Source organism: Bufo gargarizans, chromosome 8, assembly GCF_014858855.1.
Source record: "Bufo gargarizans isolate SCDJY-AF-19 chromosome 8, ASM1485885v1, whole genome shotgun sequence".
NCBI lineage: Eukaryota > Metazoa > Chordata > Amphibia > Anura > Bufonidae > Bufo > Bufo gargarizans.
The window spans coordinates 197,793,958-197,812,028 of NC_058087.1; the positions used below are offsets into that span (position 1 = coordinate 197,793,958).

General features: G+C 44.0%; 1 protein-coding gene across 1 annotated transcript; it reads left to right on the forward strand.

Moving 5' to 3' along the window:
- Positions 1-256: 256 nt before the first annotated feature.
- Positions 257-17,776, forward strand: LOC122945560 (prostasin-like). The gene is made up of 5 exons (XM_044304625.1): positions 257-263; positions 314-515; positions 11,371-11,648; positions 15,624-15,787; positions 17,471-17,776. The coding sequence occupies exons 1-5, from the start codon at positions 257-259 to the stop codon at positions 17,774-17,776; spliced, it is 957 nt and encodes a 318-aa protein (XP_044160560.1).
- The last annotated feature ends 295 nt before the right edge of the window (positions 17,777-18,071 follow it).

Sequence of the window (18,071 nt, forward strand, 5' to 3'; positions counted from 1 at the left end):
TATAACGGCCCCTGGTACAACTGCTCCTGGTACAACTGCCCCTGGTGGAACTGCCCCTGGTAGAACTGCCCCTGGTGGAACTGCCCCTGGTAGAACTGCTCCTGGTAGAACTGCTACTGGGAATCTGAGACTTGTGTAAACTTGGACAGAAAGCAAAAAAAAATAAAAATTCACGTGCACAAAGCAGATAGAGGCCCCGCTCCACCCAGGGCTGCAGCTGCTGAGTTTAAACCACTGTGCTGCACTCAAAATGACCATGGAGGGTGTGAATATTTTTATAGGGTGTGTATACTTTCTGTGTCTTATTTTGCAGACTCCTTCGCTGCTTCCACTAACAGAAGCTCTTCTCCGCTGCTTGGCTCTCCGGTCTTCTCCAGCCGTATAGTCGGGGGCACTGATGCTGTGGATGGGGAGTGGCCCTGGCAGGTCAGCGTGACGAAAAACTTCTATCATATATGTGGGGGAAGCCTCATCTCCAGGCAGTGGGTGCTCTCCGCCGCACACTGCTTCAAAGAGTGAGTACAGACAGGGGCAGGGGCTATTATCTATTTATTATCTATCTACTATCTATCTATCTATCTATTTATCTATCATATATCTATCTATCAATTTAAATCAAATAATCTTTATTGGCAGGACTAAATACATTTTATCATTGCCAAAGCAAGTGGGAAATAATTGTGTATGGTTAGCAGATGGGGACACATCCAGGATCCATGGTATATCAGGGTATAGGAGTCCATGGTATATCAGGCTTCTCTCAGTCCATGGCAGGCAGTACTATATTGTGCTGCTGTGGCCGTTGTGTTCTCCTCTTCCCCCAGCAGTACGGAGAGTCTCTCTTCCTCTTCCATGGAGGTAAAGTCTGGGCAGAGATCAGACAGTCTCCTGAGTCTCTCTCACTGCTGAGTATTTGGGCACTGCAGCAGGAAATGAGCCTCATCCTCCACAGCCTCCTGGTCGCACTGCTGGCACAGTCTGCTCTCCCTGGGCACGTACCTCTGTCGGTGACTCCCACATTTGATGAGCAGGCTGTGGGCGCTCAGTCTGTAGCGGCTCAGGATCTGTCAGTCTCTGGGGTTGCAGAATTTCTCCAGATATGGGGCCAGTTTGTACTCCCTCTGCAGGCTCTGGTATACTGTCAGCTTCTGGGATGTTCTTATGTTGTTCCTCCAGACTCTGATATACTCCTCTTTGCCCTTGTGTATCGTCCTCTGGATTTTCCCCTTTGCCAGGCTGTACTGGTCTATCTATATTTCTATCTAGAAGTAAACAAAGAATGAACCAGCACCTCCAAGTAACAACAGGTGCAAGCTAGTATGACAATTATATATGCATATACACGTAGAACTAGAAGTAGCAGCACAACGCTTGGAAAAAATTGTAAAATGCACTAAGACATAGGTAAATGGTAAATATGTGAAAAAAATGTGAAATGCATTACTGCTATACTTACCATTAGACAAAGTAGAAGCTCTTAGCGCATATTATTGATAATAAAAATATGTCGGCCCATCTATCAATCGACAAGGTGGCTTCTAACAGACAGAACCTACTCTAACATATGCTTGTATCCTTCTTTGGCCCAGAGTCTTGTAGGATACAAGCATGTGTTAGAGTAGGTCCCGACTGTTAGAAGCCACCTAGTCGATTGGTAGATGGGCCGACATATCTATCTATGTAATATCTAACTATTCATCTATCTCATGTCTATCTATCTACCTGTTTATCTATCTATATATCATCATATATCTATTATCTATCTCATCTCTATCTATCTATCTATCTATCTATCTATCTATCTATCTATCTATCTATTATCTATCTATCTATTATCTATCTCATCTCTATCTATCTATCTATCTATCTATTATCTATCTATCTATCTATCTATTATCTATCTATCTATTATCTATCTCATCTCTATCTATCTATCTATCTATCTATTATCTATCTATCTATCTATCTATTATCTATCTATCTATCTATTATCTATCTCATCTCTATCTATCTATCTATCTATCTATCTATCTATTATCTATCTCATCTCTATCTATCTATCTATCTATCTATCTATCTATTATCTATCTCATCTCTATCTATCTATCTATCTATCTATCTATCTATCTATTATCTATCTATTATCTATCTCATCTCTATCTATCTATCTATTATCTATCTCATCTCTATCTATCTATCTATCTATCTATTATCTATCTCATCTCTATCTATCTATCTATTATCTATCTCATCTCTATCTATCTATCTATTATCTATCTATCTATCTATCTATCTATCTATCTATCTATCTATCTATCTACAGTATCTATCTATCTATCTATCTATCTATCTATCTATCTATCTATCTATTAATTCAATTAAAGGGTAACTGTCATATGTTTTTATTTACTAGTCTGTTAGAGCTCGGCATGTATACCTGAGTTAGTCTGTAATTGATCGTCAAAAGATCTGTAATGACCTTATAATAACAGCTTTCATTAATGTCCTCTGTCCCTTTCCACTGCTCCCTTAAAAGACAGGGGCCATATGGCTCTACTGTCTCCGGCTAAGAAGACAGAGGGGCGGTCCTTCACACTGCATGCCTGCATTAGGCTTCAGAGTGAGGAGGCGTGTCTCTCAGTAATCCAATCTGATTGGTACAGCAAGTGTGTATGGGAAGTGAGGGAAAGCAGTTTTGGCCTCAGAGAACTGGCAGAGGAGCCATCTTGAGAAGGTCCTCATATTGTAAATTTTTAAACAGCTGTAACTAAGGGAAAAACTCAAGAAAAACAGTGGTATATGTCTATGGCAGACAGTATACATACATATATTGTGCTGCTATGGCCGCTGTGTTCTCCTTGTCCCCCAGCAGTTTTGGAGAGTTTCTCTTCCTCCCCCATGGAGAGGTGGGCAGAGATCAGACAGTCTCCTGAAGTGAGAATCCCTCACTGCTGAGTATTTGGGGCACCAGAGCCGTAAATGAGCCTCATCCTCCATGGCATCCTGGTCTCACTGCTGGCACAGTCTGCTCTCCCTGGGCATGTACCTCTGTCAGTGACACCTGGATCTGATGAGCAGGCTGTGGGCGCTCAGTCTGTACCGGCTCAGGATCTGTCTGTATCTATTTATCTATCTGTGTGTGTTACATATACAGTGGGATGCGAAAGTTTGGGCAACCTTGTTAATCGTCATGATTTTCCTGTATAAATCGTTGGTTTTTACGATGTCAGATAAATATATCATATAGGAGGCACACACAGTGATATCTGAGAAGTGAAATGAAGTTTATTGGATTTACAGAAAGTGCTATAGATGTTTAAACACAATTAGGCAGGTGCATACATGTGGGCACTACAAAAAATAAATGAAATCAATATTTAGTAGATCCTCCTTTTGCAGAAATTACAGCCTCTAAACGCTTCATGTAGGTTCCAATGAGAGTCTGGATTCTGGTTGAAGGTATTTTGGACCATTCCTCTTTACAAAACATCTTTAGTTCATTCAGGTTTGATGGCTTCCGAGCATGGACAGCTCTCTATAAGTCACACCACAGATTTTCCATGATATTCAGGTCTGGGGACTGAGGTGGCCATTCCAGAACGTTGTACTTGTTCCTCTGCATAAATGCCTTAGTGGATTTTGAGCAGTGTTTAGGGTCGTTGTCTTGTTGGAAGATCCAGCCCCGGCGCAGCTTCAGCTTTGTCACTGATTCCTGGACATTGGTCTCCAGAATCTGCTGATACTGAGTGGAATCCATGCGTCCCTCAACTTTGACAAGATTCCCAGTCCCTACACTGGCCACACAGCCCCACAGCATGATGGAACCACCACCATATCTTACTGGAGGTAGCAGGTGTTTTTCTTGGAATGCTGTGGTATTTTTCCTCCATGCATAACGCCCCTTGTTATGGCCAAATAACTCAATTTTAGTTTCATCAGTCCACAGCACCTTATTCCAAAATGAAGCTGGCTTATCCCAATGTGCTTTAGCCGACCTCAAGCGGCGGAGAAAAGGATTCCTCTGCATCCCTCTCGCCTACAGCATCTCCTTGTGTAAAGTGCGCCGAATGGTTGAACGATGCACAGTGACTCCATCTGCAGCAAGATGATGTTGTAGGTCTTTGGTGCTGGTCTGTGGGTTGACTCTGACTGTTCTCACTATTCGTCGCTTCTGTCTATCCGAGATTTTTCTTGGTCGGCCACTTCGAGCCGTAACTTGAGCTGAGCCTGTGGTCTTCCATTTCCTCAATATGTTCCTAACTGTGGAAACAGACGGCGGAGATCTCTGAGACGGCTTTCTGTGTCCTTCCCCTAAACCATGATGATGGACAATCTGTGTCTTCAGGTCATTGGAGAGTTGTTTTGAGACCCCCATGTTGCTACTCTTCAGAGAAAATTAAAAGAGGAGGGAAACTTACAATTGACCCCCTTAAATACTCTTTCTCATAATTAGATTCACCTGTGTTTGTAGGTCAGGGGTCACCGAGCTTACCAAGCCAATCTGAGTTCCAATAATTTGTTCTAAAGGTTTTGGAATCAATAAAATGACAACAACAGAGACCACATGTCTGCACCGGCCGGATTATAGCACTTTCTGTAAATCAAATAAACTTCATTTCACTTCTCAGATATCTCTGTGTGTGTCTCCTGTATGATATATGTAACAACCAACGATTTATACAGGAAAATCATGACGATTAACAAGGTTGCCCAAACTTTCGCATCCCACTGTATATATTCTGGGGGTATCACAGAATCCACATCTTCTCCCTGCACCATGACAGAGAGAGACTGCACAGAGTGACTGCACAGGAGCCAGAGACTGCATCCAGTGACTGCACAGGAGGAAGAGAGTGCACTCAGTGACTGCACAGGAGAAGAGACACCACACAGTGACTGCATGGGAGGAGGAGACTGCACACAGTGACTGCACATGAACCAGAGACTGCACCCAGTGACTGCACAGGAGGATTAGACTGCACTCAGAGACTGAGCAGGAGAAGAGACTGCCCACAGGGACTGCACAGGAGAAGAGACTGCACACAGGGACTGCGCAGGAGAAGAGACTGCACACAGTGACTGGACAGAGGAAGAAACTACACAGAGTGACTGCACAGGGGAAGAGACTGCACACAGTGATTGCACAGGAGAAGAGACTGCACACAGTGACTGCATGGGAGGAGGAGACTGCACACAGTGACTGCACATGAACCAGAGACTGCACCCAGTGACTGCACAGGAGGATTAGACTGCACTCAGAGACTGAGCAGGAGAAGAGACTGCACACAGTGACTGGACAGAGGAAGAAACTACACAGAGTGACTGCACAGGGGAAGAGACTGCACACAGTGATTGCACAGGAGAAGAGACTGCACACAGTAAGTGCACAGGAAGAAGAGACTGCACACAATAACTGCACAGGAGAAGAGACTGCACACAGTGACTGCACAGGAGAAGAGACTGCACACAGGGACTGCACAGGAAAAGAGACTGCACACAATAAGTGCACAGTAGGAAGAGACTGCACACAGTAACTACACAGGAGAAGACGCTGCACACAGTGACTGCACAGGAGAAGAGACTGCACAGGAGAAGATACTGCACACAGGGACTTCACAGGATAAGAGACTGCACACAGTGACTGCACAGGAGAAGAGACTGCACACAGGGACTGCACAGGAGAAGACACTGCACACAGTGACTACACAGGAGAAGAGACTGCACACAGGGACTGCACAGGAGAAGAGACTGCACACAGTAACTGCACAGGAGAAGACACTGCACACAGTGACTGCACAGGAGAAGAGACTGCACACAGGGACTGCACAGGAGAAGAGACTGCACACAGGGACTGCACAGGAGAAGAGACTGCACACAGGGCACAGTTCTGTTTCTGGCAGGGTTAACAGTCTGGTTATTTTCCAGTGTCTTCCACTCTGTTATGGGGCTACTATTGTCCCTGTTTGTTTGTGTTGACATCATGGTTTATTTTTTCCTTCTTCTAAACCATCTGAAGAACAGGAAAAAAACTGATCTTATATTTTGATCGTCCTTATGGCCTCGTTCACACGGCCAGTATTTGGTCAGTATTTGATCAGAATTTGTAAGCCAAAGGCAGGAGTGGGTCTAAAACACGGATGAGATGCTAATAATCCCATTACATTTTATCTCTGTTTTGGACCCACTGTTTTTGGCTTACAATTACTGATGCAAAACACTGACCAAATCCTGACTGTCTAAAAGAGGTCCTTAAAGTCCTGCATGCAAATTGAGCATAAGGGCTCTTTCAGACAATCAGTATTTGGTCAGTGTTTTGCATTAGTATTCAATCAGAATTGGTAATCTAAAGCAGGAGTGGGTCCACGACACGGATGAGATGCTAATAATTTCATTACATTTTACCTCTGTTTTGGATCCACTCCTGTTCTTGGCTTACAAATACTGATCAAATACTGATTAGTGTTGGGCGAGCATGTTCGACTGAACACTAGTTCGGCTCGAGCATTATGATGCTCGGCAGATCGCGGTGTTCGGCTGAATACCGCGTGTGCTTGAGCGCGATGCTTGAGTCTCCTCCCCGCACCTTTTTTGGCTGCTACACAGCAAATAAACATGTAGGTAAGTACTGCCATTCACTGTTATGCCGTAGCCATGTTGACTGCTGGCATTACAGTGATTGGCTGGCCAGAACGCGTCATCGGGTGCTATATAGTACCCAATGACACGTGTTCTGCTAAGTATTAGTCAGGGAGAGATAGTGTAGGGATTGAAATGGCAATATTTTAGTTTTTATACTTGTTATAGACCCAAAAGTCCTTTTAAGGACTATTTTGTGTGGCAGCAATATATATTTTTAGCGCAACCTGAGCTAAATAGCGTACAATAGATTGGCCGCTGCAGACAGTGACATTATCTGCGCTACATCTCCTGTATAACGTTTTCATTCAGTGTAATTTTAGTACCGTTTAATATGCGCAAGGCGAACAGTAAGGGACGGGGAAGGGGCCGTGATGTTGATGGTGCACGCAGAGGCCCTGGTCAAACTGCGCCTGCTGCCAGAGCACTTAAAACAAACTCATCCACAATACCTATCTTCATGTCCCAGTTTGCAGGGCGGCGCAGGACAACGCTCTTGAAGTCAGACCAGTGCGAGCAGGTTGTCGGTTGGATTGCAGCAGATAATGCTTCCAGTCGGTTAAGCACCACCCTGTCTTACACAAAGTCCAGTCTCAGTAGCCAAGAGTCTGCTCAACAGAATCCTCACCCTGATCCTCCTTCCTCCCATCATGGAGAGTCTGGGCAAACAAGCGATCCCACACTCGGATATTCCCAGGAGCTCTTTTCAGCACTATTCCTTAATTTGGGCCTCTCGCCAAGCACGCTTAAAGAGGGACAGATCTTGTGCCCTGATTTCCAAACTATGGAGCATTCACAGTAGTAGATGATGGTGGGGAACGGCAATTAGTGTTTCAGGAGGTGGATGATTATGATGAGACACAGTTGCCAATAAGCAAAATGGTGCAATACCAGAAGGTCCTTGTGGAAAAATTGCTCCAAAAATTTCCATCTGACAACGCTGGCGGCAGAGTACTTAGTTCCTTGGGCAACTGAGAAGGAGAGATGAGGGGAACACACATCAGTTCCAACAGAGGCAGGGGAACACTCTCCAAGGCATCGGACAGTTTCATGACACCCCGCCAGCACCCTCACCATGATGCGCGGCCTAGTGTCACAAGAAGGGAAAAGTTTTGGAATATGGTGAAGGAGTACGTAGAAGACCGTGTCAGCGTCCTCAGTGATCCCCCTGTGCCTTACAACTATTGGGTGTCCAAGCTGGACACGTGGCACAAACTGGCGCCCTTCGCCTTAGAGGTGCTGGCCTGCCCTGCCGCCAGCGTTTTGGATATTTAGTGCTGCTCGTGGCATAATAACTGATAAGTGCATCCGCCTGTCAACTGAAAATGCTGACAGGTTGACTCTTATCAAAATGAACCAGGCCTGGATTGTTCCTGACTTCTCTGCTCCACCAAAGAAAAGCAGCTGGGCATAAAGGCCCTCTAAATGTCGCTTTATGGTGTAGTAAATACACTGTATTCCCATGCACCCCTTCCACCACAAACAAGGGTATATGGTTCAATCTCCCTTTTCTCGTCCTCCTCCATCATATCAACATGCTTATTAGGCTGCCCTCACTCCTAATGTTTTAGAGGGTCAGCTCAGCAGCAGGCCCTCGCCCCCAAAATGTTTTATATGGTCAGCTTGGCAGCAGGCCCTCACCCCTAATGTTTTAGAGGGTCACCAGCAGGCCCTCGCCCCTAATGCTTTAGAGGGTCACCAGCAGGCCCTCGCCCCTAATGTTTTAGATGGTCAGCTCAGCAGCAGGCCATCAATCATAATGTTTTAGAGGGTCACCAGCAGGCCCTTGCTCCAAATGTTTTTAAGGGTCACCAGCAGGCCATCAATCATAATTTTTCAAGGCTGTGTATGATGCCCTCCTTTATGTGTAATAAAGGGTGTATCGGAGCGTCGGATCCTTGTAATTTTTGGCAGCCCTTTCACTTAGTGCATAGGCTTTATGAGTGCAGGAGTCCCACTACCTGAACTATTGTACCACAATGTGGATGAGGCCTCCTTTATGTGATATACAGGTTGTATTTTGGCAGCATTTGCACTTTATATACAAGTAAATATACAGGAAGGAATGTTTCCTAACAATTTTTCCTCTAAAATCGATTTTATCTTCAGTTTTGTGCGTATTATTGTCAGTCTGTAAAAGTGGCGCACTACTCGGACAACATGGTTCCCAGCAGCAAGATGCATCCAGACGTCCTCCCCATGCTGTTCCTGAACCATTTCAGTGGTGTTTCCATCAATTTCTGACCTTTTTCTATGAACCAGTCGCCCTCCCCTCTTCAGAGCAGGCGGTGACTGGTTTAATGCTCGGGTTCTCCCATTGACTTGCATTGTGCTCGGTAGAGCATCCGAGCATCCCGAGGTGTTCTACTCGAGCATCCAAGCACCGGAGCACTTTGGTGCTCGACTAACACGAATACTGATGCAAAATACTCTCCAAATACTGACTGAAAGAGACCTTTAAAGTCCTGCATGCAGGAATTATTTCCTGATTTAAGACATAAATGGCCGAAACAGATGCAAATTGAGCATAAGTCCTTTTTCACGTGGTCAGTTTTTGCATCTGTATTTGATCAGTATTTTAAGCCAAAAGCAGGAGTGGGTCAAAAACACATGAGATGCAAATATTTTTATGACATTTTATCTCTGTTTTGGACTCCTGCTTTTGGCTTAGAATTACTGACCGCATGAAAGAGGCTTTATGGATGTTCAAAATACAGGCTCCGTTTCTTTTTTTTGTAGTTTTCTGTAATTCTAACAGATCAGAAGAACAGAAAAATAAACATAGATATAAACCCAGCCTTACTGCCACCGCTGCCTCCCCACTTGACCATGGGGCCACTACTTGAATCTTAGGACACTGCGTGGTTAGGTGCATGGCAATAAATTAGACCTGAGGGTAACAGTGACCTGTAGTATTAACGCACAGTAAAGCTAACAGTAGGGATTAATAAGCATGTTTTTGGTCACATGCATTAAGAGAACATTTTTTTTCTCCATTACTTTATTGGCTCTGCCCCCATTTCGTTATTTTGTTCCACTAAGGAGCCATTGCACTTAAGGGCTGCGCATGGGTTTTTTGGCTTTACTGAAGGCTGCTGTATGCTTTTATTTAACAGAAGGGATTAGTAATGAATCTTGGTGCACTGCACAGTGATGAGACGGAGATAAATTACACCTGTAATACTGACGGCACCGTACCTAGAGAACGGATTAGCTATGAATGTGGGTGCACTGGAACGTAATGCACACAGCGATGCACTCTCCCTGCAATCTCTCTGCTCTTTAACTTCCAAGCCTTCACACTGAGATTGGGCCACCAAGTGGGATGAATATGATTGGGCAGAGTGGCCTGGGTATAGCTGACTTATTGCGAATCGTGACAAATGCATTTGTAATAAATACATTTTCTTACGTATTGATAAACTGAACCACTGGCGCTAGATACTCAATGCTGCAGTGTCGCAGCATTCCCGTATGTCCTGCTGCTAGGGAAGTGCAAATCACAGTAAAAACTGAATTAGACACCGCGCACAGCCAATCAATCTAATACACCCCCTCCTGCTATTCTTCTCTGATCCAGTAATGCCAAGAAGTATCTCCACTAGATAATCAAGATTGCCTTGATTTGGATACTGTCCTGGGACGTCTCGTTATCCGAGGTGCAGGTCACGTCATAAAGGGCTCAGATCTTTTCACAGTTCTTGTGCGCAGGGGGTCTCAGCAGATGTATGGCTGCTAGTTCGGAGTTCACCCCGGCTGGTGGCGAAAACTACGCTATACTATTACTTGTGCTCACGCTCACAAGGGTGCAGGTGACGTCACCACTAAGAGCTACGGGTCATCAGTAGCACCAAAATACCTCCAACGTGTTTCGAGCAAGTTACGATGCTCTTCGTAAGGGAATCACTTGAATGCTACTGTTGCTTTTAATTTGGATACGCTCATACCCAGTAGCCTTAATTCCGAGATTGAATAGTTTGGTTTCGAATGAGGCGCAGGTGGACTCATGGCGCTGGTAGGGTGTATGCAGAGAAGCGGTGTCTATATAAAGAAAGCAACAGTAGCATTCAAGTGATTCCCTGACGAAGAGCATCATAACTTGCTCAAAGCGCGTTGGCAGTATTTTGGTGCTACTGATGACCCGTAGCTCTTAGTGGTGACGTCACCTGCACCCTTGTGAGCGTGAGCGCGAGTAATAGTATAGCGGAGTTTTCGCCTCCGGCCGGGGTGAACTCCGAACTAGCAGCCATACATCTGCTGAGACCCCCTGCGCACAAGAACTGTGAAAAGATCTGAGCCCTTTATGACGTGACCTGCACCTTGGATAACGAGAAGTCCCAGGACAGTATCCAAATCAAGGCAATCTTGATTATCTAGTGGAGATACTTCTTGGCATTACTGGATCAGAGAAGAATAGCAGGAGGGGGTGTATTAGATTGATTGGCTGTGCGCGGTGTCTAATTCTGTTTTTACTGTAAAATACATTTTCTTGTCGGAGTTCAGCAAATCGACCAAATCACATTTTTTAAAACTTTGCTCATCACTAGAAAGAACCCAAGAGGGCGATGCCTGTCTACCATACTAAGCCATATAGGTGGCTTGTCCAGATCATGGAACTATGTGAGGTCTGAAGACCATAGCTTGAGATATCGTAATCATATGGTTTGTCATACAGATCAGTGTTCCCATCTCACCTATAGATAACAGACACTTCTATATTTCTTCATTCCACAGAGATTCTTATTTCAATTATTATTATTTGCGATTGGGTGCATACAAACTGGGATCTTACACCAATGAACATGAAGTTAAGGTCTCTCTGAAGGAAATTATCACTCACCCAGAGTACACCGGTGAAGTGGCCAGCAGAGGGGACATTGCTCTGCTGAAGCTCTCAAGCCCGGTCATCTACACCAAGTACATCATGCCCATATCTCTGCCAACTTCCTCCGTCACCTTCCCCTGTGGCATGGAATGCTGGGTAACCGGCTGGGGAAGGATAGCATCAGGAGGTGAGGAACACTTGATATTCAATGAACAGGACTTCTGCCAGTGATACATATTGAGATGCAGATCCCTGCAGTACTATGTGTACCTACATCATTTACATGGATAGACAGAGAGGCAGTACTATCTGTACCTACATCATTTACATGGATAGACAGGGAGCAGTACTATCTGTACCTACATCATTTACATGGAGAGACAGAGAGGCAGTACTATCTGTACCTACATCATTTACATGGAGAGACAGAGAGGCAGTACTATCTGTACCTACATCATTTATATGGAGAGACAGAGAGGCAGTACTATCTGTACCTACATCATTTATATGGAGAGACAGAGAGGCAGTACTATCTGTACCTACATCATTTACATGGATAGACAGGGAGGCAGTACTATGTGTACCTACATCATTTACATGGATAGACAGAGAGGCAGCACTATCTGTACCTACATCATTTACATGGAGAGACAGAGAGGCAGTGTTATCTGTACCTACATAATTTACATGGAGAGACAGAAAGGCAGTACTATCTGTACCTACATAATTTACATGGAGAGACAGAGAGGCAGTACTATCTGTACCTACATCATTTACATGGAGAGACAGGGAGGCAGTACTATCTGTACCTACATCATTTACATGGAGAGACAGGGAGGCAGTACTATCTGAACCTACATCATTTACATGGATAGACAGAGAGGCAGTACTATTTGGTCCTTCATCATTATCATGGAGAGACAGGGAGGCAGTACTATCTGTACCTACATCATTTACATGGATAGACAGCAAGGCAGTACTATCTGTACCTTCATCATTTACATGGATAAACAGCGAGGCAGTACTATCTGTACCTACATCATTTACATGGATAGACAGCAAGGCAGCACTATCTATACCTACATCATTTACATGGATAGACAGCGAGGCAGTACTATCTGTACCTACATCATTTATAGGGATAGACAGCAAGGCAGTACTATCTGTACCTACATCATTTACATGGATAGACAGGGAGACAGTACTATCTGTACCTACATCATTTACATGGATAGACAGGGAGGCAGAACTATCTGTACCTACATCATTTATACGGAGATACAGGGAGGCAGTACTATCAGTACCTACATCATTTAAATGAACAAAGTGGAGGCAGTACTATCTGTACCTACATCATTTATATGGATAGACAGTGAGTCAGTAGTATCTGTACCTACATCATTTACATGGATAGACAGGGAGGCAGTACTATCTGTACCTACATCATTTACATGGATAGACATGGAGGCAGTACTATCTGTACCTACATCAATTACATGGAGAGACAGAGAGGCAGTACTATCTGTACCTACATCATTTACATGGATAAACAGGGAGGCAGTACTATCTGTACCTACATCATTTACATGGATAGACAGGGAGACAGTACTATCTGTACCTACATCATTTACATGGATAGACAGAGAGGCAGCACTATCTGTACCTACATCATTTACATGGATAGACAGAGAGGCAGTACTATGTGTACCTACATCATTTACATGGATAGACAGAGAGGCAGCACTATCTGTACCTACATCATTTATATGGAGAGACAGAGAGGCAGTACTATCTGTACCTACATCATTTACATGGATAGACAGGGAGGCAGTACTATCTGTACCTACATCATTTGCATGGAGAGACAGGGAGGCAGTACTATGTGTACCTACATCATTTACATGAAGAGACAGAGAGGCAGTACTATCTGTACCTACATCATTTACATGGAGAGACAGAGAGGCAGTGTTATCTGTACCTACATAATTTACATGGAGAGACAGAAAGGCAGTACTATCTGTACCTACATAATTTACATGGAGAGACAGAGAGGCAGTACTATCTGTACCTACATCATTTACATGGAGAGACAGGGAGGCAGTACTATCTGTACCTACATCATTTACATGGAGAGACAGGGAGGCAGTACTATCTGAACCTACATCATTTACATGGATAGACAGAGAGGCAGTACTATTTGGTCCTTCATCATTATCATGGAGAGACAGGGAGGCAGTACTATCTGTACCTACATCATTTACATGGATAGACAGCAAGGCAGTACTATCTGTACCTTCATCATTTACATGGATAAACAGCGAGGCAGTACTATCTGTACCTACATCATTTACATGGATAGACAGCAAGGCAGCACTATCTATACCTACATCATTTACATGGATAGACAGCGAGGCAGTACTATCTGTACCTACATCATTTATAGGGATAGACAGCAAGGCAGTACTATCTGTACCTACATCATTTACATGGATAGACAGGGAGACAGTACTATCTGTACCTACATCATTTACATGGATAGACAGGGAGGCAGAACTATCTGTACCTACATCATTTATACGGAGATACAGGGAGGCAGTACTATCAGTACCTACATCATTTAAATGAACAAAGTGGAGGCAGTACTATCTGTACCTACATCATTTATATGGATAGACAGTGAGTCAGTAGTATCTGTACCTACATCATTTACATGGATAGACAGGGAGGCAGTACTATCTGTACCTACATCATTTACATGGATAGACATGGAGGCAGTACTATCTGTACCTACATCAATTACATGGAGAGACAGAGAGGCAGTACTATCTGTACCTACATCATTTACATGGATAAACAGGGAGGCAGTACTATCTGTACCTACATCATTTACATGGATAGACAGGGAGACAGTACTATCTGTACCTACATCATTTACATGGATAGACAGGGAGACAGTACTATCTGTACCTACATCATTTACAGGGATAGACAGCAAGGCAGTACTATCTGTACCTACATAATTTTCATGGATAGACAGGGAGTCAGTAGTATCTGTACCTACATCATTTATACGGAGAGACAGGGAGGCAGTACTATCTGTACCTACATCATTAACATGGAGAGACAGAGAGGCAGTACTATCTGTACCTACATCATTTACATGGATAGACAGGGGGGCAGTACTATCTGTACCTACATAATTTATATGGAGAGACAGGGAGGCAGTACTATCTGTACCTACATCATTTACATGGATAGACAGGGAGGCAGTACTATCTGTACCTACATCATTTACATGGATAGACAGGGGGGCAGTACTATCTGTACCTACATAATTTACATGGATAGACAGGGAGGCAGTACTATCTGTACCTACATCATTTACATGGATAGACAGGGGGGCAGTACTATCTGTACCTACATCATTTACATGGATAGACAGGGAGGCAGTACTGTCTGTACCTACATCATTTACATGTATAGACAGGGAAGCAGTACTATCTGTACCTACATCATTTACATGGATAGACAGGGGGGCAGTACTATCTGTACCTACATCATTTACATGGATAGACAGGGGGGCAGTACTATCTGTACCTACATCATTTACATGGATAGACAGGGAGGCAGTACTGTCTGTACCTACATCATTTACATGGATAGACAGGGAGGCAGTACTATCTGTACCTACATCATTTACATGGATAGACAGGGGGGCAGTACTATCTGTACCTACATAATTTAAATGGATAGACAGGGGGGCAGTACTATCTGTACCTACATAATTTACATGGAAAGACAGGGAGGCAGTACTATCTGTACCTACCTCTTTTATATGGAGAGACAGGGAGGCAGTACTATCTGTACCTACATCATTTACATGAAGAAAGTGGAGGCAGTACTATCTGTACCTACATCATTTACATGAAGAAAGTGGAGGCAGTACTATCTGTACCTACATCATTTACATGAAGAAAGTGGAGGCAGTACTATCTGTACCTACATCATTTACATGAAGAAAGTGGAGGCAGTGTTATATGTGCTTTCACCATTTAAAAGGAGAGGCAGTATTATATAGAATACATTAGAGAAAAAGATAACATTACCAATTTATTAATATATATAAGCATTGCCATAAAAATAACTTTTTTTTTATGTCCAGTGGATCTGCCAGAACCTATGACCCTTCAGAAGGTGGAGGCTCCACTAATAGACCTTGAGCGATGTAGGAAGATGTTTCGTGAGGGCAATGCACCCAGTAATGCCATACTCCTAGATGACATGATATGTGCCGGATTTGTAGAAGGAAAGAGAAGCAGCTGCCAGGTACCTCGTTCACACTTGCTTCAGCATGTACCAGTTCACATTTAGAATCCGTCTCCATAAACAGCACTGTGTCCATCTATCATAGAGCAGATACTAATGAGCGGCTCCAGGATTCGGGTCTCAATTGTGCCAATGTTTGATGCATCTAGCTTTCAATGAATTATCTGCATCTGGATGACAAGGGACGCAGCTTAGGCTACTTTCACACTAGCGTTCTGAACGGATCCGTCTGCATTATATTGTCAAAAAATGTCTAAGTGTGAAATTAGCCTGAGCGGATCCGTCCAGACTTTTACATTGAAAGTCAATGGGGGACCGATCCGTTTGAAGATTGAGCCATATTGTGTCATCTTCAAACGGATCCGTCCCCATTGACTTACATTGTAAGTCTGGACGGATCCGCACGCCTCCGCACGGCCAGGCGGACACCCGAACGCTGCAAGCAGCATTCAGGTGTCCGCTCTCACTGAGCGGAGCGGAGGCTGAACGCCGCCAGACTGATGCATTCTGAGCGGATCCGCATCCACTCAGAATGCATTAGGGCTGGACGGAAGCGTTAGGGTCCGCTTGTGAGAGCCTTCAAACGGAGCTCACAAGCGGACAGCCGAACGCTAGTGTGAAAGTAGCCTTACTGGGACAGGGAGTGGTACAGGATAAGTGATGTATGTACACAGTGACTGCACCAGCAGAATAGGGAGTGCAGCTCTGGAGTATAATACAGGATGTAACTCGGGATCAGTACAGGATAAGTAATGTATGTACACAGTGACTGCACCAGCAGAATAGTGAGTGCAGCTCTGGAGTATAATACAGGATGTAACTCAGGATCAGTACAGGATCAGTAATGTGTGTACACAGTGACTGCACCAGCAGAATAGTGAGTGCAGCTCTGGAGTATAATACAGAATGTAACTCGGGATCAGTACAGGATAAGTAATGTATGTACACAGTGACTGCACCAGCAGAATAGTGAGTGCTGCTCTGGAGTATAATACAGGATGTAACTCAGGATCAGTACAGGATAAGTAATGCATGTACACAGTGTCTCCACCAGCAGAATAGTGAGTGCAGCTCTGGAGTATAATACAGGATGTAACTCAGGATCAGTACAGGATAAGTAATGTATGTACACAGTGACTGCGCCAGCAGAATAGTGAGTGCAGCTCTGGAGTATAATACAGGATGTAACTCAGGATCAGTACAGGATAAGTAATGTATGTACACAGTGACTGCACCAGCAGAATAGTGAGTGCAGCTCTGGGGTATAATACAGGATGTGACTCGGGATCAGTACAGGATAAGTAATGTATGTACACAGTGACTGCACCAGCAGAATAGTGAGTGCTGCTCTGGAGTATAATACAGGATGTAACTCAGGATCAGTACAGGATAAGTAATGTACTGTATGTACACAGTGACTGCACCAGCAGAATAGTGAGTGCAGCTCTGGAGTATAATACAGGATGTAACTCAGGATCAGTGCAGGATAAGTAATGTATGTACACAGTGACTGCACCAGCAGAATAGTGAGTGCAGCTCTGGAGAATAATACAGGATGTTGTAATGTAATGACATTTAGTGAGCACATTCTATATTTGGGTTTGGTTTATATCACTGACATTTACATACAGTACAGTGATACTTTTACGTGTATTTATTGTTGTACTTTGGGCTTTCTTACAGGGAGACTCTGGAGGACCTCTGGTGTGTAAGGTTAGAGGTGTCTGGTACCAGGTTGGAGCTGTAAGTTGGGCAGTTGGTTGTGCTCTTCCAAACTTCCCATCGGTGTTTACCCTGGTGCCATCATACCAGTCATGGATACAAGAACACATCCCCGATATGACATTCACCAAACTGACAAATATTCCAGAGCCAAGTGTGAAATGTTCCGGGAACCTCAGCGTTCCAGATCCCAGGTGGCCAGTTCTGTGCCTGGTGACATTATTAGTCATCTTTTGTAGCTCATATCCATCATCTTCCTCAGTGTAGACGTTGTGTCTGGTGATTCCATGTTCCTTATAGAGAATGGTAATCTTGTTATTATAGTAAATCATCATCGTCCATAAAACCTTCAATAAAGTTTTTACCTCAAATTCCTTTCTGTATTTATTATTAATCCAACGCAAGTCTGCAGGACCAGTCCGAGATGGGGTCGGGTTGTTTGACTCCATGTGGAGAATCTGAACAAGCAGCAAGGGTGGGCTAAGAGTAAGTTCCCATTCACACGATTGTATTTCTGGTCGGCATCCGAATCACATTTTTAGCAGATAGGATGCAGACTCAT